The sequence below is a fragment of the Zootermopsis nevadensis genome, unplaced genomic scaffold, assembly GCF_977971745.1.
Source record: "Zootermopsis nevadensis isolate Lab colony 2312 unplaced genomic scaffold, Znev_1.0 Znev_ptg000001l, whole genome shotgun sequence".
Lineage (NCBI taxonomy): Eukaryota > Metazoa > Arthropoda > Insecta > Blattodea > Termopsidae > Zootermopsis > Zootermopsis nevadensis.
In genome coordinates, this window is record NW_028259133.1 from 6,122,171 (window position 1) to 6,150,009 (window position 27,839).

General features: G+C 37.0%; 1 protein-coding gene across 7 annotated transcripts in view; it reads right to left on the minus strand.

Annotated features, from left to right (window-relative positions):
• The window catches only part of Epg5 (ectopic P-granules autophagy protein 5), an 82,818-nt gene that overhangs the window by 34,012 nt on the left and 20,967 nt on the right, over window positions 1-27,839 (minus strand). For 6 of the 7 annotated variants that reach the window (XM_087358827.1, XM_087358873.1, XM_022062819.2 and 3 more), the window contains exons 12-27: window positions 26,947-26,973; window positions 25,730-25,969; window positions 22,855-23,018; window positions 19,619-19,840; window positions 18,661-18,784; window positions 17,079-17,245; window positions 15,590-15,739; window positions 13,148-13,328; window positions 12,646-12,788; window positions 12,382-12,559; window positions 8,542-8,739; window positions 8,039-8,170; window positions 6,417-6,677; window positions 3,908-4,091; window positions 2,816-3,034; window positions 474-634 (exon numbers count right to left, since the gene is read on the minus strand). In XM_087358827.1, the coding sequence (XP_087214953.1) occupies window positions 474-634; window positions 2,816-3,034; window positions 3,908-4,091; window positions 6,417-6,677; window positions 8,039-8,170; window positions 8,542-8,739; window positions 12,382-12,559; window positions 12,646-12,788; window positions 13,148-13,328; window positions 15,590-15,739; window positions 17,079-17,245; window positions 18,661-18,784; window positions 19,619-19,840; window positions 22,855-23,018; window positions 25,730-25,969; window positions 26,947-26,973 (2,751 nt within the window). The remainder of the gene's footprint in view (window positions 1-473; window positions 635-2,815; window positions 3,035-3,907; window positions 4,092-6,416; window positions 6,678-8,038; window positions 8,171-8,541; window positions 8,740-12,381; window positions 12,560-12,645; window positions 12,789-13,147; window positions 13,329-15,589; window positions 15,740-17,078; window positions 17,246-18,660; window positions 18,785-19,618; window positions 19,841-22,854; window positions 23,019-25,729; window positions 25,970-26,946; window positions 26,974-27,839) is intronic. The other variant, XM_087358769.1, reaches the window with a different exon arrangement.

Sequence of the window (27,839 nt, forward strand, 5' to 3'; positions counted from 1 at the left end):
AATCCACCTTGCATTAAGAACACACTGTATAATAATTTACTGTGTCACACTATGTTAGAACTTGTTGTTCCTACAACATTTAGAAAATGCTTTTATTTTAATTTTGACCCTCTGTTATAGCACACTGAAGAAAGGCAGATCATTCAAGAAATGAATAAGAAAATTTATTTCTTAAAATTGCTAAAATGAGTTAAATAACAGCACAGTATGTTTATGAAGCTGATATACAAAATACTAGTACTGCAATCAGTTTTATTGAAAAAAATATTAATATGAACCAAAACACAAATTTAATAATAGTGAAAAATTATGCAACAAATAAATTCATGTTTTGAGCATTCACTTAGCTGGGTGACATTTAACATACAACAGTAAAATATTTCACTCTCTGCATTATAAGACTACTGAACATGTGTAAATTACTTTATATGACTTTATCCATATCATGCATGCAAGATATAATATACTAGTACCTTTAGCATATATTCGAGATCCTGCATACTTGGCCAGAAGCGGTCCCATGGTAGACCAAGCAGACTGCCATGTACCACTCCAAGGATGTAGTCTTTGACAGATGAGTGAGCAAAATTGGCCACATAAAAGTGCCAAACAAAACACAGGATGTTGCTGCAGGCTGTGATAAAAGAAAAAAGTAATTTATTCATCAAATTAAGGGAAATGCTCAGTTGTTCTTAAGATTATTAGTAAACATTACACAAAAATACCTGTATCTGGTAATTAGTTTGCTAGATACTGACTAGCATTTTTTGTTTGTATTTTTCCAGATTACCAGCATTATAAAATATTTAAGATATAGTAGATTTTGTCCCTTAAATAATTCCACAAATTTCATTGGAAAGATCAATTAATTATCCACACTTTCAATAAATTAATAAATAAGAATAATAATTTGTTAAATGCAAAGGAGGAGATATGCCAAAAATGAGCCAAAAGTAAATATGCTGAAAACTATTGGTGTGAATCTCTCACACCAAATTTCACGTAAACCTATAAAAATAATATACTATATTCTCTGTACTAAATAAGACAGAAATCATCCATCAGTTAGTTCTACAACACATAATATAAATACAACACAAAATACCATAAAGAAATTAATTATGCCCTGATCTAATAAAGAGATATAATTGTCAAACATGAATGAAAATCAAATTCAACCAGTAACTTAAGAGCATGAACCTAAATTCAAAATTTGTTCAAACCCACTCAGAATATTAGGAGACAAAATATGGGCAGAGAGACAGGTGGAAACAATCTACTATACTTTGGGCTCCAAGGACAAGGAATATTAATTTAAAGTATGTTGTTTACACAGTAGCTCAAGTCTGAAAGTTTGTGATGATGGTACATTGTTGAAGCAAATTGTTTCCATTGTCCAAGATTAAATAAAAACCATGACGCTTCAGAGATGGGAGTCTACCTCCGTCTTCAGGTAAAACCTACTCTGTTGGGCCCAGAGATAGGGATTTGCTCTATCGATTGGGCCTGACAGAGATAGATTCCCATCTCTGAAATGTCATGATGTTTACACAGTGTTCACTCAAATAGTGACAGTAATTAACTCTTCCCATGCAAATTTTCTTCTTTCAGTATGACTAAAGGTTCGCACTGCAGTGAGTACAAGGACTATCAGACTACATGGCACTACAACCCAAAAGACAGCCATCATTTTTTTTTTGTCTATAAGTGGAATATTTTTTGTAGAAATTAATATTATAAAACATAAGACTGTTCAAAAGTATCAAAACTAGAAGGTAAGTCAACAGATGAGTTTCACATTGCAGGTGGTCTACCACCAGCACAAAAAAAACCCCTGTTGTAGCATGATGCAAAAATGTTAATGTAATAGTTCAGCGCAAAAACGACACATCTCAGTACACCCATAGCTAACATACTGCATGCAACAGAGTCCTCAAGCAGCTTACAGTCACCTCAGTTGGTCAAGAAATTTCTCACTCTTTACAGACCTCCAAAGGTTCATTACCATGTTCAGAAAAGCCGTCAACATCCCTAATCTGAGGCCGTCTGTAACATTTTGTGGCAAGCTTGATTTTATGGCAAGGAGATGTTAGTTAGCCCATAACCCAACCTCCAAGCTGGAGGACCACCCATTGTTGGCTGCCAGAGACTGCTTATTAACTATATTCGCAGCTACTCTAAATATCTGCAAGGTTTTACTCCATCCACAACCAGAGGACATGCCATGCCATGCCATGGTGACATAGTGATTGCACTCATTACATTAATTTTTTTGCACATAAATTTATCACTGCTTACTTACAAGTCAGCACAATTACTTCATTTCACATTTATAGAAAAGTTTTAAAATTGTAATTAAACTTCATAAGTGAATTCTGATCATTTGATTACGGTGAAAAGACTGAAGGGCACACCATATGCCACTACCCAGCATTACCTCTACTACATATTAAAAAATGCATCTTTTCAGAAGTTCTTCAGAAGCCTTTGGCTGCATAGTACAGTTTAAAGCACTTATATGGTTATATGGGTGTAAAAATAATATTTTACTGCATGTATTGCAAGCGCGTGCACACGTGCACACACACACACACACACACACAGTGATGGGATTCTTGCAATCTCATAATACAAAAATCCAGCCATCTGTTAAAATCTGTGGTACTACAAATACTTCCTATGAACACTAGCATTATCTGCTATGGCTTACAACTTCTTACAACAGAGAAATCTGTTTATTAGAATATTTTGTAAGATATATCCATTTTCCAGTAAGGAAGAGTTAGGTGTCATTTTACTCTGAAAAGGTACTTACCTGGCAACGTGTCGAGAATGAACCGAACACACTCCGTGAACATAGACACCACACGATGAGCGTGAGGGCCATCTGTGGCTATCCAAGGGAGGAGGACTGAACGGTCATCTGTTAACTGTTGTATCCATGCTGCTGTTGGTTCCTTCAGATTCCTAGTCCAGTAAGGAGCCAGCCATGGGGAGAACATTTCACTAAGAGCTGGCCACAGTTGCTCACACACTACAATATAGCACACTTTCATATGCAACCAATGTATTATATATGAATCTTACAATTCACAAGCAAAGAAATGGGACACTGGAACGTAGATAAAACAAACTCAGAATTAATTAAATTTTCATTTCTTTCCAGTTCTCCTATGAACAAACCTCTGATGATGATGATGATGTACAAGGGATGTAAGCTTAATTGGAAATTGATGGAAATGAGTTATCAGTTTCATACACTGACTGTTCTTTTACATGCCGTAAATCTATGACATGGGAAGTTGGGTTAATTACAATACGTTTAAATGCAACCTATAGGAAAGTCCATTTCGGTTAACATTTGTCTTATGCACCTCCTATTCAGAATGATCTGAAACAAAGAGATGTGTTACTGCCATTGATTTTTAACTTTGCTTCAGAATATACAATCAGAAAGGTCCAAGAACACAAAGAGAGGCTGGAACTGAACACGACACATCAACTTCTGGTCTATGTTGATGCTAATATACTGGGAGAAAAAAAAACCCATAAAGAAGGTCACTTCTACTTTGAAGATGGAAGTGGTACGTTCCTCTAAAGCATTGATATCCACCTTCAAGAAGACTACAAAGCATCACAACCCAGAAGAAAATGATCCACACAGACAAAGACACTATTACATGTTAGTAAGTAGTCAAGTATGGAAGCAACTATGGTCATTAACTACCATGCATTATCTGGGAGTAATAAACCCCTACACATAAAATCTCACAACCATCAGGTGAATATTTATTTGAACATTATTCATTCCTTCTTTACGGAAGTATACCAGAAGCATTCAGTGATGGGAGCATATATTAACAGTGATCTAACTAGAAGCAAATGCCATCAAGAGCATGTAACTCACACTTGTTGGAAAGAGTTCCATGGTCATGCTGTAGAGTGCTAACCACTAGTCCATGACCAACCATACCCAGAAATGCTGTAAGTGGCTCTACATACACCCTGTATTTTGGGTACAGTCCGTATAATCCATACTGCAGCCGTTCCTTCATGAAGTGGCCACCCATGAGGGATGCTGTTTCACGTAACTGCACACAAGATGGAATGCAAGAAAACAGTTACGGTCATCACATTAAATATTTTTATAGACAACAGAAACACACATAAATATTAAAACTTTCTTGCTGATATGACTGTCATAGTTTCATTCAAACAGTAAACTTTAACTTTTATGTTATCTAGCATTACTTCCATAAACAGTAATTTGTATCTTGTGTCTTTCATACATTTTATCATTCTTTCATCTATCAAGGATGTGTTCAACAGATATTTAGTATAACCTCTATAAAATATACCTCTCCAAAAACAAAACAAATCCCAAGTTCCCACAACATTCAATTATAGATTGGTCATGTTGCTATGCAGTCTTTTAGGTGGTTACTAATATTTTTCAGGAGCACATCATCTCCATCTTCAGCGTAGTAACCATTTGTAAAACTGCATGGCATCACAACCCAAAGATCACAATCTACAATTTCACAGCTGTAAAAACCACAAATTTCAACATTCAATACTGTTACATATGTTATAACCTGTGAAGATAATGAGGTCCAGGAATATGAATTATTACATGAGGGTTCTTACTCTACACCTCTTCCAATCACCTTCTCTAACTTTGCTTTAGATCAACTGTGCCTATTAACTTCAGAATTTTAATTATAGTGGTAGAGTCAACCTACAAACACAGTGCTTAACACTAGTCATAAGGTTCAATTCTTCTGCTACATAAACGATATTACAAGTTCTGTTATGACAGCTTGGTCTGCAAGCTGAGGCAGTCACTGAGAGTATTTGATTCCATCCAACTGTTTCGCCCTTTTGATGAAGAACACTAAGTTACAAATTTGCAGTCTTACTGTGCAGGTTATAGATACTCTGTACATTTCAAAACTTATCCCCAATATTTATAGTCTGAGCTATGGTAGTTCACATTCTGGCCACAAGATAGTATAAAAATGAGCAACTGTAACCACCAACTCCCAACCTATTGCTCACATCACAGCAGTAGTGATCTATGTAGTTCATATACGTGAAGATATTTTATAGTCTCTTTTATGGAAACAAAGTCAGATGTCAATTTTATGGACAATGATAGTGAACTTAAATATACAAGTGAATCTAAATTGATTAAATGTGAAGAAATTACTAAAAGTAATACATCACTGGGACAGCCATCACAGAACTTACTAATGTTGCAGTGAAAAGCCTAACATTTTACCATTTAAAATATTTCTGATCCAGATAATTTTCATTAAAATTCAACAGACTCACAACTGATGAGAACATCACAAAGCTAAAAATCATATGTTTGAATCAAATACATGTAACATTTACAATTGTTTCTCCACACTTCACTACCATATTTATGCAGATATATGACTGTGTATAGAAGCTGGCATTTATAAGCCGCACCAAAGTTTATCAATTACCCACCCCTCAAGTACCAGTCAGATTTTCAAAATGTTCATGTTCAAAACACACTGGCTTTAACGATTCCACAACAACCAATCACATTGCACACATCGCACCGTATGCTGGTCCTGAGGAAAGTATTATTTCAAGTGAAGTGGTCACACTGTACCTGAACATGAAGACCTTTAAAATGAGAAAGCAAAAAAGAAACTGAAAGATGAAGACGCAACACCAGCTTCTGCTACTACTCATCAAAATGTTATGGTTGAGTGGTTATCACCCCTACTTTGTATTTGGGAGGTCCCAGGTTCAAATCACAGCCCAGGGACTGGCTATCCTGACTGATGTTCTACATAGTTTTCCTCAGTCCCTCCAGGCAACTGCTGAGATAATACCTAAAATTAGGCCATAACTGCTTCCTTCCACACCCTCGCCAATTCATTATTCATAATCATCCTTTCATTTTATGCTACTAAAAAGTGTCACTAAATAAACAACATAAACAAATACTCATCTGAGTAGTATTGCTGAAACACTGACAATGATGCAACCTTCTAAAGAAAGTAATTTTACTTCTTTTTATTTCATGAAGTTTCATTCATCTATTCTTCTGTGAAACAATTACTGTATGTTTACTATTACTGAAATATTTTGTACTGTTTCTCTATGCCAAAAACCATACTGCAACCTTTCCTAAATATGAAGGGAACAGTTCACTTGGAAGATCTAGATGTAGATGGAAGGATAATATTTAAATGGATGTGAGAAAAATAGTGGGAGAATGTGGCCTGGATTCATCTGGCTCAGGATGGTGGCCATTGGTAGGATCCTATAAAAATGATGAACCAGGTTCCATTAAATATGAGGAATTTGATTTGCTGGATGGGTATCATCAGCTTCTTAAGGACTCTGCAGTTAGTCAGCTGGTTTTACTTCCTCACCTCCTGATATGTGAGCATCTTCTGTTCAGTGGCATAATTCCGAGCCTCCTCTTTCACCTTGCCTAGGTTCTGTCCCGATCTCAGCCTTCTTGGTGGAGCCACATTCCCACACTCCCCTGACATGAGGGCATTAAGGATGTCAAACCACACATCTACAGACAAATTCTGGGTTTCACTACCTCGCAGTACCAAGTTAAGCACCTCGCCATAATGTTCAGGAAAGTCATGAAGCAGCAATTGGCGGATATGTCTGCAGAACACCTAAGAAAAAAGTTTAACCTTGTATTAATATCGAGGACATCGTGCCAGAAGGGCATATTGACATATTTGCATAATGACAGATACTTGGTCTAGCAACATAAAATAATGGGCTGTATGTCATGCCAGAAAGGCATAATGCTGATGTTGCTAAACCCAGTGATATGCGTACAGTTACATTTGGGTGTATAAGCACTAATAATGCACATTTGTCAGACCAAATAAGTCTAATCTGTCTTGTGCACTGTGAAATACCATCTTCCCAAATATTCTTCACCTTTCAATGAATTTAGTGAGGTTCTTACCTAAAATATTAATACTTCAGAACTACTATTCATTACTCAGGAAAAAATCTTAGATCTTAGCAGTGCAGACCCACGCAGAGTCCAACTGCAGTAAATCTGTGGCTAGAAATCAATGTATTCCAGTTGGGGGAAAAAAAATCACCGGCATAATCCGGTCAAGTTTCTATATGCAAGTTAATCCAAACAGGATTTCGGGTTTTCACGGCACTGAGTCTGAAGATGGCTGTCTTCTGGGTTGTTGCGCTGTGTAATCTGGTAGAATTTTACCGACATTTCAGAGATCCTTGCTGCCTCCATCATCACAGCAATTGCAATCGCCCTGATGATGGAGCATGATTATGGATGGATATGCAAATTTGGCAGCAAGGACCTCTGAAACGTTGGTAAACTTCTGCCAGATTACACAGTGCAACAACCCAGAAGACAGATATCTACAGTTAATTCAAATTAATTTTCTGTTTTATATTTGTTTGTAGTATAAACTGAACACTTCATAAATGGCCAACAGTCCAAAGAAAGGTGAAATCATCCATGATAAAGCTAGGGAGATAATAAATCATGTGAATCAATAGTGTTAACAAGAAACAGTGGAGAAGAGTCTGACTTCGCCTATTTGACATGCAGATGAAAAAACAGCAAACTGTTATAATGTGCCAGTTGCAACAGCGAAACAGATCAGATGAAACAACAGAGAGAGATATTATGCAAAGTTAAAGCCTTATATTTTTGCAAGCTCCATATTTTCTCCCTACATATGCCTGCAATGCCAAGGTCAAAACTTTTCTCCCGAGTAACAAACATAATCTTCCATGACTTACTAGATAATACAGTGACAGAACAAAGACATTTTCAGCTCATGATAAATATTTTGTTGGCACCAATTAGAAGCAACAAGTAAAAGACTGCCTGAAAAAATCAGTGAACTGAAATCATGGGGTAGCTGCCTGGTGTTTGATCATGCCCATCCATCAGACTTAGTACAAGAACACAAGGAGTTGCCATATCAAGTTATGGCACATATGCAATGTAAACAACTCAGTGACTTCACTTGCCGCTTACCTCATGCAATATGAGCTTCTCATCATCTGGGTTCAGGCCAGCTGTGGTAAGTGCCTTCCCCACAAGTTCAATAAACTGTGATCGCTCACTGAGTCTAGGTTTCCGAGTCAAAAGCCACTGTGCAACATCAAACTAAGAAACAGAAAGTCATATATATACTAAATCACTAACATGTTTCAAGCACAGTAAACCCTTCATACAAAAAAAATTGAAGAGCATACAAATTACTGGCCTCTGGTAAATTAGAGTATACAAAGTTTAACAAGATAAAATTATGACATTATTAGTGTTTATAAGCAACATAAACAGGAGACAAAGATATGCAGATTGACACATTTTTGACCTCATACTTCAATAAAAAGAAGCAAGTTGTTATTTTTAATCTCTATCCCAGAGAACCAGCACTGCCACAATCCCCTTACGCACTAGTAACCATTTAACCGGAGACAACAACTCTACCAGGCCTTCTCTTTATTGTATGCATCATTCGCCAACATACGCACCTTCGATAAAAGGACAAAGCTGAGTTCTGCAGGCTGCTGATATACTGTTTCCACTACAGTCTTGTACATCTGCAGGAATGTTGGTGTGCTAGCAACAGAAGGGGTAAAGTGCGGGCCCAAAATGCCACCTAGATGTGGCTGCTGAATTATTGTTCCCAGTAATCTCATGCATTGACTCTCATCTCCACAAACAAACACCTACAATGACAAACATATAAGGAAATGAAAAGTAGTAAAACCATTTAAATATGCTTTAAATGCTTGATTTATAACAGGAACTAGAAATTATGTACATGTAAAATTTTAATAAATCTTGTTGGATTCACAGTTTGTTTGTGTAATTTATCTTATTATAATATTTCAAACACATTTTCTTTTTTACACAAATTCTGTAATAAAATTTTGGTATGTGGTTTATACAACAAATTATTAAAATGTCCCATCATTGAAAGTATCACTGTCTACTTGGCCTCCAAAACAGTAAAAAAAGTTCTCCATAAAACTGGCTACATCCTACTGGGGAGGGGTTTATTGGTATAATATATTCATTAAATTTTGTTACAAACCATGTTTTCATAAAACACAGGAAAAACCAAGCAAATAAAATACTGATAATAAAATCTACGGGAAAGTTCTTTAATTTCAGATATTTAAACTTCCATGTCAGACCTGTCATGTTTCTGAGACAGTAAAGTGCCTCATCAATTTACCTTGAAAGCCTGCAAGGTTGTGCAGATCACACAATATGTAAGCAAATAACACAGAATTACATTTGATGAACCATGATACTCACTTTCTCACTCACTACTACTGCTGCAACAGTGTGAATATTTGGTGATATACTGCATATTTTTTGTTCTATCAAGAATAATTCCACACAAGTACCAGTTCGTGTAACACAACATACCAACAGTAATTGTTTTAAGGGTCCAGTAAATTATTACAGTGAAACCTCTATCTATCGTTCCCGGAACTATCGTTTTCCCGGATGCATCGTCCGTTTTGTTCGGTCCCGAATACATCCCATATAAAATAATGTTACATTTTCCCGCTTCTATCGTTCCTCGAACTATCGTTTTATCGCATCGATCGTTCAAAAATCTTAGTCCCGGCCAACAATTTTCCCGCAATGATCGTTTCTGAGAAATTAAAATGCTGGGTTTTGAGATAAATTAATACCGAAAGACGCACAATGTTTTTGGAATACACAGTAGCGGTAACCTGTTATGTCGCCCAACCAGCACAGATCCTTTTGGAATGAGGGGTCAGCGGTGCAGGGGTGATAGTTGGAGTGAATGGCGGTGCTCATTGTCAGAAATTTTACGATTTTAATTAGGGTGCACTCATATTTCGTTCCAGCGATGCCAAATGGCATGTGCAGTTTGAATTTCTTCACAAATGCTTTTATTATAAGTACAAAGGAAAGGCTGGCGGCACTTTTCATTCTTCTGGTTTATCTCGTTTCCAGTGGTTCAGTGTCTTCTACGGCTACGTTTCGTCGTGTTCGGCAGTAACAGTACTTCCATTCTTCCTGTTATTGTTCCAGTCTATACTTTTGTTGTTGTTCCCGTAAATATTTTGTTATTCCTCTTACTCCTGTTAATTATTTTGTTATTATTCCTGTACCATGTCTCGCCCACTAAAGCAAGTCAGAACTCTTCAAGAAAGATTAAAAATCATAGAAGAAGTGGAGAAGAATCCATTTGAAAAAAGAATCGACATTGCTAAACGCCTTGGATTAGCACCATCTACTTTAAATTCAATAGTTGCAAAGAAGAAAGAAATCCGAAAACAAACTGACAAGTGCGGTAATTCATGCAAAAAAAGGAAATCCGGAAGAAAATCAACTTTCAGTGAGCTAGAAAGTGTCCTCTTCACTTGGTACCAGCAATCGCGGGCCTCAGGAATTCCTGTTGATGGCAACATCTTGCGGGAAAAAGCCAAGACGATAGCCGCAAGACTGAATATTGAAAATTTTGCAGCGTCGAATGGCTGGATTAGTAGGTTTAAAGAACGACATGGTATGGTCTACAAGAAGTTAGCCGGCGAAAGTGCTGCTGTGGATGTGGAAGTAACGGAGCTGTGGCTCGAGAGACTGCCAACACTGCTGGAGGGATATGAGCCGCGGGACATTTATAATGCGGATGAGACCGGACTTTTCTACAACGCCCTCCCGGATAGGACTCTGGCATTGAAAGGTGAATCTTGCCACGGGGGAATACGTGCAAAACACCGAATTACTGTTCTTCTGTGTGTTAACAGTGACGGTAGTGACAAACGGGTTCCGATTGTAGTTGGAAAATCACGAAAACCGCGTTGTTTCAAAAACATGAAAAAACTTCCGGTGAAATATCACGCCAACAAAAAGGCTTGGATGACAACAGACATCTTTACGGCGTTTTTAAGTTCTCTGGATGCCTCCATGGGCGCACAAGGCAGAAAGATTTTGCTGTTTGTTGATAATTGTGCCGCTCATCCGAAGGACACGACATTTCTACGAAATGTGAAAGTCGTGCAGTATCCAGCAAATTGCACGAGCGTCTTGCAACCGCTTGATTTGGGCATCATAAAATCTTTCAAGCAGTTGTATAGAAAGCGCCTTGTGCAAACAGCTGTATGTGCAATGGATGCTGGGAAGGATGTCAACATGAAAACTGACGTGCTACAAGCAATTCATTTCACAGTGGCAGCTTGGCGGCATGTCTCCCAACCAACTGTTCTGAATTGTTTTCACAAAGGTGGCTACGGGTGTGAACTTCGCGCAGAAGCAGACTCTAACGTCAGTGTGGATGAGCATGATGGCTTTCACGAAGACTGGAATAGATTTGGCGCCGTGAAAGACGTGGTTAAATTTGGTGACTAACGCGGCAGTAGACAGCGAGCTTGCTACATGCGGAGTCGACACGATTGATGAGTTGTGTGACGATCGCGAAGGGGGTGGGAGCGGTGAGGAAGACGAATGCGAGCCCGAAGCTGTGCCGAGTTTTGCCGAAGCACACGCTGCATTGGCAAAAGTGAAGTCGTTCTTTTATGCCCATAATATTAGCGAACGTGACGAGGAAAACATTTTGAACGTGGAAAGTACTCTGTTTGGTCTAAAACGTAAAGTTTCGACAAACCAGTTGTCCATTAAAGACTTTTTTGGTAAAAAGAAGTAACTTTGAAAGAGAAACATTGTTTTTTTTTTAAATTTTTAATGCTTTCCCGCATCTATCGTTTTTATTTCCCACCCCCGCCGAAAACGATGCATCGAGGTTTCACTGTATTTGTAATTACAATAACTCTCCTACTTCCTTCCCTCTTGCTTTTGAAAAGAACAAAAGTTCACTGTAGCTTGCAGTAGTTTATTTACATTTACAGCCATCAACTACAATAAGTGATTTAAGAAGAAACATTTATATGTTGGAGTTGAAGTTTTCATGGTGGTGAGTCTGAAGATGGTTATCTTCTGGGTTGTTTTGTGGTGCAGTCTGGTAGAAGTTTACTGACGTTTCAGAGGTCCTTGCTGCTACCACATCATCGCCCTGATGATGGGGGCAGCAAGGACCTCTGAAATGTCAGTAAACTTCTACCAGATTACAAGGCGCAACAACCCAGAAAACAGCCAACATTTACATGGCATGCAAATATTTATTCTAGCATTAAAATACAGTCTGTCTTGATTGTGAATTTGTATTAAACGTACGGAATGTCTCAATCTGGGATAACAAATGACCATAAAATATTCATCAGTAAGCTGAATTATCCTGATTATGAAATGAGAAAAAAATAGATGTAAAGAACTGTTTCTTTCAAGGTTCTTGTATTCTAGTCATCCACTCTGAAACACATTATACTCACCTGACCCAGAGTTTCAATGCATGTTGTAAGCAGCTGTTTCGATGGTGGATAAAATGCTGATTCATCATTGTAAAGCATAATAATGAGATAAAAAAGTGAAACACCTACATCATGAAGTTTCATTGCACTGCCTGTATTCCTATTTGATTCATGCTTCTGAAATTCACTTTCCAGGAGCCTGAAACATTCATAAGTATAAGTAGCAAGATATAATGTAGTAAACTTAATCTGTAATAAAGAGCTGTGATAACTGGCAGTACATACATTATAACATGTTCGATGTAAACACTGCCGGCACAAACTTTCTGAGGTGGGGGCTGCATAGCACGACACAGCAGACCCTCAAATTCTTCACGATTCTGCTCAATGAGATGGTCAGTGCCTACATTTATTCGCGCTTCACACACCTAATGGAAAAAAATATGCACTGATGTTACCACAAGGCTAAATTTGATGCAGGGTTAAAAATGGAGGACTAGAGTATAAAATACCTCTCATTACAGGTCAATGGGACAGGGTGATGTAAATATTACACACAAAAGGAGAACATTTACAGGAATCAAGAAAGATTATAAAATTCCTGGAAAAGGATAACCACATATGAAATTAGCACTAAGTTTTGGCCTATTCAGAATGAGATCAAAGGCAGTATTATGATCCAATAAAGTGATAGATAAAGTTACTTCTGCTTTAGAGTCACAACTAATCATTCTATCTCCCTATCTCCATGCCTTGAATGAATTACAAGAAAGAAGTCCTGCCTCACCTTGAGTCGAATAGCTGCAGGACCAGCGCAGTTGGTTGTGTTTCCTCTCCTTGTATGAGGCTCACTATCACAGGCTGCATGCAGTACAACCTCTAGTTCAACATCTCGATATAACAGGGGCACCAGCTCCAGAAAGTTGCAGTCTAAAGCTGTGTGTTCTGACACACGCAAGGAGTAGATTCTGCAATACAAATGTGCATATATTTCCCAATCTCTCAGTAACGCATTCACTTTAGAACTGTTAAGCACAAATGCCTAAAAAGAAAACATATACACCCAGTATGCCTCATACTAACATCAAGTGAACCACGATAAATTCTTCTTGGGCTACCAGCTATGTAAGATGGTTTAATGGAGAAAACACCAACGTTTCAAGAACCATCTTCATCCTTGTCCTCACGATACTGTAGTTTAATTATGGTTTATTTAACACTGTCAGAAGCTAACAGTATGGTGATATTACTTTTCCCAGTTTTATTTATTATTTGGCCACAGTCTACTAATGCAATCAGTCACTGAAATCTGTATAATACCTCTGCATATCTTACAGATGAATTTAAATTATATATATATATCCAAGAGTCAAGCATTTGATTTTCTTTTGTTTCAATACAATCAGTATCATAAACCATACATTTAACCAGAGTTTCAACTACAGAAGAGCTACAGCAAGAATGCTCTCAGGGGACTGAGCCCAAGATATATGATGATACTGTGTTGTTTCACTACAAATTAGTATTATATAAAAGCGGGGTTCAACAATTTAAGAAATACATCCAATATAAATTATTAACAAAATCAATCCAGTAGTTCTCAAATTACAACATGGCACAGTATAAAAAACCTTGTTTAAACATCCCAAAAATTGTATGACTTACAAAGTGTGCTGGGCATAAAATGTTTTATTTTTCTCTACAACTTGTTTGATTCATTTTTCACTACAACGAATATTTTGAGAGCTGTGTACAGAAATGCATGCAAGTCTTCATGTAAACTGTGAGTTATTGTTGTGTGATTTGAACTGAAAGTGGAATCTGACTACAGGTTTTACTAAAACTATCCAATATCAAATTTAAAGAAAACCCATTTAGCGATTCTCATGTTGTTACATGTGGACAGGCATAACGACCCTAATAAGCAACAGATGCAATTTGCAACTTTCATTGTGAATGCACCATAAATGGATATAAGTTATTAAAATTGACTCAGTTCTTTCAAAATTTGACAATGTCTTTCAAAAAGGGATTTGAGCACAGAAAAAACATGCATTCTTTTATTTTACCATTAACCATTACTAAGCAGACACATATTTTAAAAATAAATTCAGGGAACTGAAATTCATACATTACTGCTGACATTTTCTTACACAAAAGGGATGTGAATCTAACAAAAGTATAATAATTTCAGATTCAACATAAAACAATAACACAGTCACATGACCTAACACAACTGAGTCAATGAAGTTGATGTGCTAGTTACATTGTTCCAACAGATACTCTCAAAAACAAATGACTTCAAGAAAATTATAACACTCTTGTTTTACCAGTAAACAGTATTTAGAAAGATGTGTTTTAAAAGTGTCTATATTAATGGAATCCATTTATTTCAATAATTAGTGCTTGTTTTAAATATGAAATCTATTATATGTGCACCTCCTACCTGACATTCAATAACTATGCATTTTGCCCACAGAAAGGAATATATAAAAATACTCAGCTTCCCCGTAAATTAACCCTACTTCCAATACATACACTGAAAGAAAATATATTTCTTGTCATCATTGCTGCTGCTGCTGCTGCTGATGTGGATTTCATCCTCAACCATGGATTAGGAATACATCAGTGTATGATGGATGGAACCTTCTACTGACTTTCATTTATACATCAAAAGTATTTTTGTAAGCAGGGGCAGTTCAAGTGCATTGTAATTATTCACTGTATACAGTGATATCTGACAAGGTTATATATAAAATGAAGCTTTCATGGCAACTGAAGTTGATGAAAGACTCTTGGGTTACAAGCCGTGTCAGGTGGCTGAATGGTGAATAAACCATATCTTCTTCCAACGTTTCGAGAACGATCTCTGCTCTCATTCTCAGGGCTGCTGCATAGGTACTATCTGCCGTCCACCACCAGTTCCCATCGGCGAGCGCAATACAAAGGATCAGATTTGCTACGCAGCAGCCCTGAGGATGAGAGCAGAGATTGTTCTCGAAACATTGGCAGAAGATATGGTTTATTCACCATTCAGCCACCTGACGCAGCTTGTAACACAAGAGTCTTTCATCAAGGATATATATATATTAAACTACATTTGAATCATTTGTCCACAGGGAAAGTGAAGAAGTGTTGAGTGAAACAAAACAAAAATACATCCTTCACCTCCTGAAATAAATATAAAATATAAATTACTGTGAAACTAAATGCTACAGTATAAACTTACTGGGCATATTCCAGAAGAGCTTTGAAGGAAGTTTTAATACCATCAAGTAATGCACTCCTATTGTATAACATGTCATTTGTGACAAGAGGCATAACTGGCTTCACAGCCCACAGGGGTGGGGCAGGTACAGGTGAATCATATGACTGCAGACTGAAAAAAAGTTAAGTCAAACAAATAAATTATCATTCGACACTTAATTCTGAAAGAAATTTTAAGTGAATTCTTCTACTATCTCAAACATTTATTCTTACATCAATAAGTCTTAATACATCTAACATTTTAAGTACTTATGGCAGTGATCTAGGATATCACAATGTGGTCTTGTAGGTAGTTACACATATTCTTGAGGAATGCATCACATCCATCTTCAGGGTAGGGGGATGCAGTATAATCCTCTGACATGTCAGTAACTATCTATATGACTATACAGCATCATGACCCAGAAAACCACCATTAACATAGTATCTAACCACACCACACAGAGTGAGACAAAAGTACCAATGCACATAAAATGCAAGTGACCACTGTATAAACTGTAGTGATCTTACTATAAATACTGAAAGTAGTTTATATCACCTTTGACATATGTGATATCGTTGGCAGCAATCTGATAACCGAATCAAAACAAATGTCTTGCCACGTTTCTTTATGTGCAAAAATTAGATACTAACAAATGACTCTCTTTTGAGGCTTGAGAATTTTTACAGAACAAATGTTCCATAACATAGGTGATATGCAGAAGAGGTAGAAGGGAGGTTTGCAGAAATGAGTCCACAACATATAGTTACAAAAACACAGTGAAATATTTCAATGTTAAGTATTGTGACTGTACTAAAGTATTATTCATTCTCTACTTCTATAATGGAAAAAAATAAAGAAATATCTTTTCATAAAATGCTTTCTATATCAAATCTAAAAGTTTGTGATGATGATGAGTTATTTGAATAAAAATTTCCTAGGATATTTTCCATCGTCTAGTAAAATAATAAAATAGAAAACTATCTCTAGTCCGGAGATAGGGATTAGCTCTATCTATTGGGCCCAACAGAGTAGGTACCTGAAGACGGAGATAGAGCCCCATCTCTGAAATGTTGTTTTCTATTTTATTATTTTACTAGACGATAGAAAATATACAAGGAAATTTTTATTCAAATGCTTTCTACTGAATCAATATTTTTCAGATACATGAAACATAAAACAGAGATATGATAAACTTGCACATGTTAAAGAAACCAATATGAGATAATAAAAATTATATAAGGAAAGATTATGAACAATATTTATCATCTAAAGTGTACAAAGAGAGACTCATAACCCACTTTGAACACTATATAAACAAAGTAGAACAGAATGTTTAAGTAAATATGTCTTCAGAATATTTCCTTAAAACCTCTTGAATTCTTTCCCTTAATACTACCCCAAAACAAAGGCTGTTACACTAAGTAACACATTAAAGACACATCTTTTGTTGCTTAGTTATAATACTGACCGTTTCAAAATTCTGTCATTAGGCTCGCTGGTATCTTCCGGATTAGTGAACAATGGAATCTTCATCCTGGGATCGTCAGTTCTAAAATGGGTCATTTCCCATTCCAGAGATGCTGCCTGTTGGTCTTCCCTGACCTTAAGATAATCCATATACTCTAACCACAGAGTCTATAAAAAGCAGATGCACCACACAAAGTTAAAGCAGTGTATGAATTTACTCAGATTACTAAACTACATGTAATTCAAAATATTCGTAAGTTTAAATTCATATATAAAAGAAACAAAACCTAAATATGGATAATAAATGCCATTACAATGCCAACAAATTAACAGATTTACAAACAAATGCCCATTTTCCAAATTCCTCCCAGTTCTATCATTAGGTTAACACCAAATTTGTAATACCAAACTTCTATAACTGGCTACCTAATCTTACTGCAGCTTTCTCTTCTGAAGCCTTTTGTTTTGTTTTGTTTTGTTTTGTTTTATTTCAGGGATTTGAGAAAATGGGGTCAATTTTGATGGGTATTAGGGCAACAGGTTACAAAGACTCTTCAACAGTACATATGGTTCAGATACTTTATATGACATACAAATGATGATATGCAGGTGGTTATATTCCATTATGTTCACTTAGAACTGATTACATTGGGTCAGGTAGGGTTCAACTTGGTTCAGTTCGGTTAGTTTGCAATAGGATGTGTTACATTTAGTTACAATGGGTTAGGTTTGGATGGCTAGGGATGGGTTACAATACACTGGTTTAGGCTAGGTTAGTTTGAATTGTGTTATGTTCACATAGATTACATTTTAGCAAGTTGGGCTGGGTTAAGTTGGGATAGCTTAGGTTGGACTGTGTTGGATTAGGTTGGTCTGAGTTAGGATAAGTTGGGTCATGTTGGGTTTAGTCAGGTTGAGTTACTTCAGGTTAGCTTAGGATAGGATGGTTTGGGAAAGTAAAGCTGGGTTAGCTTAGGTTATGCTGGAATGGATTAGATTAGGTAATCTTTAGTTAGTTTAGGTCAAGTTAGGGTGGGTTCAGTAAGGTTAGTCTGGGCCAGAATAGGATAAATTGAGTCAGGTTGCTTGTGGCATCTGGTGCACATTTAAAACACTAATTTAATGAAAACAGCAGTATTTTTACATTTCTGAAACACTACTTGCACTGCCAGTACAGGTTCTGCTTGGGAAGGGTTACCACATTCTAAATAATACTTTGAAAGAATTTTGTTGAACTGAACAAATTTGTTTTGAATGGGGACAAGACTTTACTGTGTACACTGAAATATTCATTATTATGAAATATTTTTCTATGGCAGTATGTGATACTTGATATTTTTATTGAAACAAACATTTTTAATAGTACAGAGCAATTCACATTTAAAATTCCCTTGAGGAACAATAACACTGTACACTAAACTGTAATACACCTTCAATGCCACAGATGTAACAGTGAAATGATGTGGATGAAGCCAAATAAATGCACCACGAAATGAGAAAAAACTTCTAGTGATAATATTAAAATTGGGGTTCCACAATATAGATAAAAACAAATAAAGATCTGAAGTATCATTCACTCATACCGTATTTCCTTGCAACAATGCTGCTAACTTGCTGGAGTTATACTGAGGAGGCAAAGCAGGAAGAAATAGGCTCGGTTCATGAAGTCGTGGCTCTTCCAACCAAAGGCTAAAGGTTCGAAAAAGCCTGTTTCCAGAAAAAACAACAAAACTTAATAACTCAATACCAAACACTGTACTTATGAATGAATACAGAAGAAAGACAGCACACTATACATGATTAAAATTTGCTGGACACAAGTATTAGGATCTCAAAGTAATCGCACACATACGAAGAAGACTAAAAGTAAATACCATATATCCTCAATTTTAGGATGCACATTTTAAAATTTCTGATATCGGGGTGAGTTTTGCGTGTCTTACATTTAATGTTGTCTAGGAATTGATATAGCATCTCTTTCCTGAAAACTTATTACTGAACCAAAGGTATCTCCCAATTGATGGCATCTTAAAATAGAGAAAATCCACTACCTGTAGAGTCTAACATCACAAAGTACTCTTGGTTTTCAAACACTATTACAATTTTACAGTTACGTACATAAAAAAAAAAAACAGAGAAAAATCAAAACACAAAAACAGATGACAGCAGAAATTAAGAACACTACAATGCTTTGTTCTGACACTATTTTCAACAAGGTTATTAGAAGCTGCTGCTGCTGCCACAAACCTAGCTCATATTTTTTTCCATGTAAGGCACTATTACCTTCATGTGAACAATTGTATTTTTAAAACAAAACCCTTGCTGCTATACAGAGTAAAATCTAAATAATTATAAATGTGGAGGGACCAGTTTGACTAATCCTGGCATCAGAACAGACCAAAAGGCCCAACCCCTGAAGATGATGATGATGATGATTATAAATGTATAGAAATTTTGGAGATGGAAGTCTGTACTCAGGCTAAATAGAAAATATATTATTTTCAGTTAATGAAAACTCTATAAAGTTCATACTGTACTTACCTTGAACATTCAGCATACCAACTCCTCTTCTCTGTGTTTATCTCCTGCTGTTTGTCTACCAGCTGATCCTCCACGCCTTCTTCTACCTGTGTTTGATCACCAATGCTCTTAGCTCGGTAATGTTCTGTAGCATCCTGAAGTCGTTTTTTCAGTTTCTTGTGAAAACTCAGATTGATCATACCTTCAAAGAACTTATCTCCCACACCACCTCTGTCTGGAACACTGTTAACAACACCCAGTCAAAGAAGAAGTATAAATATTTGTAGAAAAACAATATATAAAATTAAAGCACACAGTATATACACCTTAAACAACAATTTTGCCTGTTGCTTTGTATGGGTGTGAAACATGGTCTTTCACTCTGAAGGAGGAATATAGATTGCAGATGTTTCAGAATAGGGCATTGAGTAGGATATTTGGGCCTAGAAAAGAAGATGATGGGATATGGAGAAAGCTGCACAATAATGAGATTAACAATTTATACTCCTCCCCAAGTATTGTCAGGTTGATTAAGTTAAGAAGAATGATACAGGTGGGGCATGTGGCACATGGAGGGGCAAGAGGTGTACACCGGGTATTGGTCGGGAAGCCTGAGGGGAACAGACCTCTGGGGAGACCTAGACATAGATGGGAGGATAATCTAAGACATGATCTATGGGAGATAGGAGTTGAAGGAGAATGGATTTTGTTTGCCCAGGACAGGGTCTGGTGGAGGGCTTTGGTTAATTCGGTGATGAACCCTTGGGTTTGGTAAGCCATCTAGTTAGAATATACATCTTATGCAATAAAATAATTAAGTTGTTGATACCTGGGTTAATGATACATCAACTGAATAGTTCATGTAGAATCAAACTGTAATCACTACAACTCTAACGATCTATGCCAGCATCTACCTGGAATGACTGAGAAAATCTTTCTAGACACTCGTATCAGGGCCAAAATTGCAACTAATAAACAAGAAAAAATAAACTATGGACAAGGAGCCAGTCTGGAAATATCACACTGAAACCTATGGCTATGTTCATGCCACATCACCACACTGCAAAACAAAATAATTATATAAAGATGGCTAACAGATACTTTGGTAAGTGGCAAAGTTCAATTTCTTTGGAACAGTAACATTCACAAATCACAAGGAATAAAACAGAATTGTTTGCTACCGTCTTGTTCACAATCTTGATCTCCTATCATTTATCTAAAAATGTAAAGATTAAAAAACAATGTACCTGTTGCCATCTTAGAGTATTGGGCACTATTAAATTACAAACTAAAATGAAAAGTGGGTTTTTCACATCCCATATACTAAAAATATGGGTTCATCTCATGAACAAAATGTGATAGCTAAGTGGTCAGTACTCATGCCTTGTGTTCAAATCTCAGTCCACAGTTCAGCTGTCATGACTGAGGTTTATCTTGGTTTTTCTCAGTTCTTAAGGAAAATATTGGGGGTATTACCATCTTTTATGCCATGACCATTTCTTCCACATCCTTTCCAGTTCATTACCAATCATCCTATCATCGGATGCAATAACCTAAGCAAATGAAAATGTGTTCTTCGATAAACCACAAATCAATAAAAATTTCAGTCAAAAAATGGATGTGCAACTTACATGTAGGTTAGGAAAATTACACTGCTGAAACTTCATAAAAATGCTGCAAATTATTACAGATAATTCAAAATACATTCTCTGTTACAAAATACGGGCATAACTTATGTTCAATAATAACCTGTCTTTTGGAAAATACACTATTTACACGCGTTTCTAAGTATGTGGTGCCCCAGTGACTTGGAAGACATACATATGATCATTCCATGTGTTTTCAAGTACAGTGAAACCTCGATGCATCGTTTTCGGCGGGGGTGGGAAATAAAAACGATGAATGCGGGAAAACGATAGATGCGGGAAAGCATTAAAAATTTAAAAAAAAACAATGTTTCTCTTTCAAAGTTACTTCTTTTTACCAAAAAAGTCTTTAATGGACAACTGGTTTGTCGAAACTTTACGTTTTAGGCCAAACAGAGCCCTTTCCACGTTCAAAATGTTTTCCTCGTCACGTTCACTAATATTAAGCGCATAAAAGAACGACTTCACTTTCGCCAATGCAGCGTGCGCTTCGGCAAAACTCGGCAAAGCTTCGGGCTCGCATTCGTCGTCTTCCTCTTCCTCACCACTCCAACCCCCTTTGCGGACAATAACAGGAAGAATGGAAATACTATTACTGCCGAAATCAACGAAACGTAGCTGTAGAAGACCCTGAACCGCTGGAAACGAGATGAACCAGAAGAATGAAAAGTGCCGCCAGCCTTTCCTTTGTACTTATAATAAAAGCATTTGTGAAGAAATTCACACTGCACATGCCATCTGGCATCGCTGGAACGAAATATGAGTGCACCCAAATTAAAATCGTAAAATTTCTGACAATGGGCACCGCCATTCTCTCCAACTATCACCCCTGCACTGCTGACCCCTCATTCCAAAAGAATCTGTGCTGGTTGGGCGACATAACAGGTTACCGCTACTGCGTATTCCAAAAACATTGTGCGTCTTTCGGTAATAATTTATCTCAAAACCCAGCATTTTAAATTCTCAGAAACGATCATTGCGGGAAAATTGTGGGCCGGGACTAAGATTTTTGAACGATCGATGCGATAAAACGATAGTTCGAGGAACTATAGAAGCGGGAAAATGTAACATTATTTTATATGGGATGTATTCGGGACTGAACAAAACGGACGATGCATCTGGGAAAACGATAGTTCCGGGAACGATGGATAGAGGTTTCACTGTATTCGGTAATTGTGAAGTTCATATGATGATAAATACAGTGAGCACATTTTGAACATAAACATACTATTGCAGCAAAGTACATTTTACAGAGTTCCTTAACATTGCATATTTACAGTTTAATGTACTGATCATAAATATGCATTATGAAAACATGGTATATGTGTTAAAATAAAAGTTCGCAAAATTTATTCTTATAATAATGAAATTAAATGCAATATGTTTATTTCACAACTTAAACTTTTAGGCTTTACCCGTGTCATGCGTTAAAGTGTTTCAATGTTTCAACAAACACTACATTTGTCATCTTTAGGGTGAATGTGTGGTGTAGGATTGAGAATGAAAATATTTTGTAAAGCAGGATGTTTCAGAACATTTGTCTTCTCCATCAATACTACTATTTATATGATAAATAAGGCATTAGCACAGAAATATTTACTGGATTATTACCCTGATGCTGATGGCACTCTTGCTAGAAAGAGGCTGAAGAATTTTTGCCACAGAAGGGGAAGAAGTGGATGATCAAGAGGTGTATCCAAAGCTTGCTGTGACCACCGATAAAGAGCAAGGCTGGCTGATGGTAAAGCTGGGATCTTCAAATTGTGAGCTGCCTTCTACACAGAGAAATACAAAATTATTATTAAAGTCGGTAAATTTGTCACTCAGTTTGTCCTTAGAATTCTGCTCATGAAGTTATATAATTAATCAAACTCATTTATAACCACCAAAATATCTATATCTGTCCTCTTTAAGGCATGGACAAAATACTGAAAAAAATCATTAAACACAAATTGCCATATATTTCAAACTGTAAGATGTACTCATACTTTACAGAATAAATTCTACAGGGAAGAAATTCGCCACACCTTCAGACTAAAAGATGTATCCAAATTTCAGACACCATTTTGAAGGGGAGAGGATGTTGTATTGGTGACAGGTAATGAGACAGGCAAAACTACTTCAACTGTCTGAGGCATTAGGCTACTGCTGGGTCGACTGTGCATCCTGATCTTGCTATAGCCCTACAAAAGCCCTGCTCACACTGCTAGAGCCAGAATCAAACTGAGGCGTTCCTAATATCTATCTACTCTATCTATGCAGAGGCAAAGATCTCTAATCTTGGACACTAACAAAGTAAGTGGTAAGAGAATTCTTCCTCCCATCCTCATTTCCTCCATCCTGGCACTTCCAACACATGGTGAGACTGAAATTGCTCCATCCCTCCCTAGCCAAGACATCCAAATCCTCATTACTTGGAATTCCACAGTGACTAGTGATCTGGAAGAGCATAACCTTGTTCCTGCCGACATTTCCAGAGAAGCTACAACATTTTTCTTAACGTCTCAAGAGCCTGCAAGTCTGCCTGGATATTGAAACACGTATAAATGTGCTCACCTGTACAGGCCCTTCTTATACATTCCTTTGCACAGTCTAAAATCGCAATACTTTCTGCCGGCAACACTGTATCGTGTGTAGGATTTGAGGTTTTCATGGCGGTGAGTCTGAATATGGCTGTCATCTCATCTGCACCAAGTTAAAAGTATAGTATCTTCCCTGGTCTAACCAAATACACATACCTGCTCCAGGCCTGACAGCCATCCTGGACCTGTCAGTTATCAAACTACAGAGTGTTTCATAAATATGGTAATCAGTGTAATGTTCTCCTTACAAGAATGTGAAGAGCATGAGGACTTTCTTTCAATTGTTTAGACTGTTTACATAAACCACATCTGGGCTAGCACATGGAAATTTGTATTAGTTTTCTGGGAAGACGCAGACAGCCTGCCAACCTCTTACTTCAAAGCCATCAGTCTCATGATAAACTGGAGTCCCTGCATATATGGATAAAAGCAGGCTACAGTTAAGATACTTAAAACATATTAAACTACGACATACTTGCCTCACCTTGTCACAAAGACCAACTTACATTTCTTCATGATGCAACAATTTATTTTTATTAAGACCAAATTTAGATCATATTCCTGAATGAATAAAGATACTGTTTTCTTTCGGTCCAGCATTTCAAAATTATATGGAGTTTTCTGCAGCAGAATTGATTCTAGTTCCAGTGGAATTTGAAACCTGCTCCAAAGTGTTGCTTGTACAGCAGATTCCCTTTAATTGGGCCATCGGTTAACCGGGGCAGCCGTTTATTTGGGACAAATCTTAAAGAACAAACCTTTTTAACTCTTTACATGGAACATCGCATAATTGGGCCAAAGTGTTCATGTCCTGATGTGTCCCAATTAACCGGAATCCACTGTATTTGTTTTACTGTTTACATATGTGTTATGATACGCATTTAATCTTTTTTGGTAGGAATTAAATACTACAGAATATTATGCTATCTCATTACAAAACAGGAACAAGTCTGCATTCATTTTTACTCCTAGTGCTCACATGGGTCAGCTAGAAGATCAGTGAGTTAAGGTTAAGGTACTCATAATGGTGAGGATGTTAAATGGAATTCTGGGTTATGATGCCATGTAAATTTTTAAGTGGTGACCAACATTATGGAGGAATGTATCACCTACCTCTTCATGATAGAATATAAAGGTGGGATGTTCCTACAAAATGTTGGTGACTACCTACAAGATTACACAGCACCACAATCCAGAAAACCATAATTAACATAACAAATAAGGAAAGTAAAGTAAAGTAAAGTTTGTCCCACTATACGCCATGTAGGCGTTTGGGGTGAGAGGAGGTATAGCTCCTCTCTTCCTTGACCCCGGCACTAGATGGGGGTGAGTGGTCAGCATCACGCCCCGGCCGGCTTTATCCCCGGGAAAGGACCCCGGTACCCATTTTAGAGGAGGCTGGGTGGGCCCCAGAGCCGGTCTGGACGCAGAGGCTAGAGGAAAAATCCTCTGCCCCCGTCGGGGATCGAACCCCGGTCGTCCAGCCCGTAGCTAGTCACTATACTGACTGAGCTATAGGAAAACCTGAAATATGTAACCAACTTGCGCCAATGTTACACAGTCTTTCGTCTTACAGTCTATAAGGAGCTAGGGTAGCTCAGTTAGTATAGTGATTGACTACAGTCCGTATGACCGGAGTTTGATACCCGATAGGGGCAGAGGATTTTTCTTCTAATCTCTGCATCCAGACTGGCTCTGGGGCCCACCCAGCCTCCTGTCCAATCAGTACCAGGTGCCCCTTCCCAGGGTAAAGCATGGCTGGTGTGTGACGCTGACTACTCACCCCTGTCTAGTGCAGAGGTTATGAATGAGTAGGAGCTATAGTTTTTACTTTTTACTTTATAGTCCTTTACAGTCTATCGAACAAAATAACGCTGAAGTGTGTTATATCATCAGCAGCTTACCTTGAGTGTTTGATCAACATTCACTTTCCCACTTGTAGCTGCCAGTTCCCGCAGAACTTCTCTCCAAAGTCCTGTTCTCTCTTCAATCAATTCTTGTTCCATTTCAAGCACAAAATATGCAAACCAAGGACTCTCAAGACTAGAAGCTCGTGGAAGTAAAGACACTGCATGTGCTGAACCAGATGCAACCCAACTAATAAAAGATGAAATAGTACCTCCATGTTTGTTTCCTGTGACACTCTGAAACAAAATAAATATTCAGGACTCCATAAACACTTACAATAGTCCCATAAAAATTTATTTTTTGAGAACTGTTTTGCTAATTATAGTACTAATAATAACTACAATTCCTTTTTCTATGGAAAATAAACAACTGAATGGACAAAACTGTCTCTCATATTTCAAAATTTTGCAACAAATTACCCAAATTTTTTATGATTTGAAGCTTTTGTGGTGATATAACTCAATAAAATATTCTCGGTGATCAGCCCCATCAGATGATTAAACGATGATGGGGACAGAGATGGTCCCTGAAAAGTCAGTTTCATTGTTTAACCATCTGACATGGCTGATCAGCCGAGATAATTGTTTTGTTAAAAATGGAAAATAAATAATTATAAAACAATAATTCTATGCAGCAGTGGTCCAGAAGTCAAAGACTTCATTAACAATTCTTATGCAATGCAATGGTAAAGTAATCTGTAGCCCGTGATGACCTAATCACCCAAGTAATTTCTGGCTAATGTTAAAATAACCAGGCTAACAACACTACACCAAGGTTGAAAATTTGACTCTAAATGTATTATCCTGAATTAACTCATAGCTGCTGGAATTCTGTGGCTGTGAATTATTATCCTGATTTTTTTGTTCCCAGCAATAACTTGCGCTTCTTGCTAGATGAAACCACTGTTCAGTAGTTCACTGATAGGTACTGGTTTTGTATGCATTTATCACCTACCCACGAATCCTACAGTGCTATGAAATAAAAATAACAGAAAAATCACCTCACCTCATAAACAGTCAGTCTGAATTTGCATGTACAAGACACAATAAATTATGTCGATGTGATTATATTTCTAAATAATTAAATTTCAAAACACAGCAGTTATCAGTTCCACATTATTTGTGATTCGTATCTGCTATATAGTATCTCACATTTTGCTTGTATTATATACAACATGCAGAATCAATTTTTAATAAAACTTTAAGCTACCAACCTCTTCAGTCATTGACTCCAATGCTTGCTACGTAAGAAAGATAAACTGTGTTACACTCCAATACAAAATATAAATTGACAAACAAGTATTTCTGTTGATAAAACCAAGAAGTAATTAGTTCACATAGTTTCAACACCTATTATGACAGTAGAATAAAAACATACCTTCAGGATTTAAAAAATGTAGCCTGAACACAGAAGTGATACAATTTCTCCTCATGGTAACCATCTACAACACTGTGAGGTGGTATACGATATAACACCACAATTGTCAAGCATGTTTTATTGTCACAACCTCATGCACTTAAACTGTCTTCAGCACCACCAGCACTAACGTTTTGGCATGTCTTTCACAAACAATTTTCACAGAATTCAAAATGTGATTGTATATATTGAAGGTTGACATTCTTAACTTTCAATTTTTGTTTGAATCACAACAAATAGTTACTGACAAATCAAATGCACTTCTTTTCTATTTTTGTGGACCTTATTGTTCAACTATAAAATAATCTGAACTAGACTGGTCATCTACTAGTTTCAACAAATAATTCTATTTATTATTATTATTAATTACAGATTTCTGCACTTAACAATGCTGTGCCCAGTTGCAAAGGTTGTACAGTAATGAATGAAAAATGTCAAAATAAAGTTTAATAGCAAGCGGCAAAGCAGATGCGAGGAAGGAGGCATTGCCTGCTTTAAGGCACCATCACAGTATCTGCCTTGAAGGCGGATGGAAATCAGTCAGAATAGCCAAAAACCCAGCACAGATTCAATTGAGGGACATTCCAAACATGAAGCAGAAATATTAAACACTATACCATTATAGGATATTTGAGGTTCTCACAGTGGTGAAGATGTCAATGTTCGTCATCTGGGTTTTAATGCCATGTG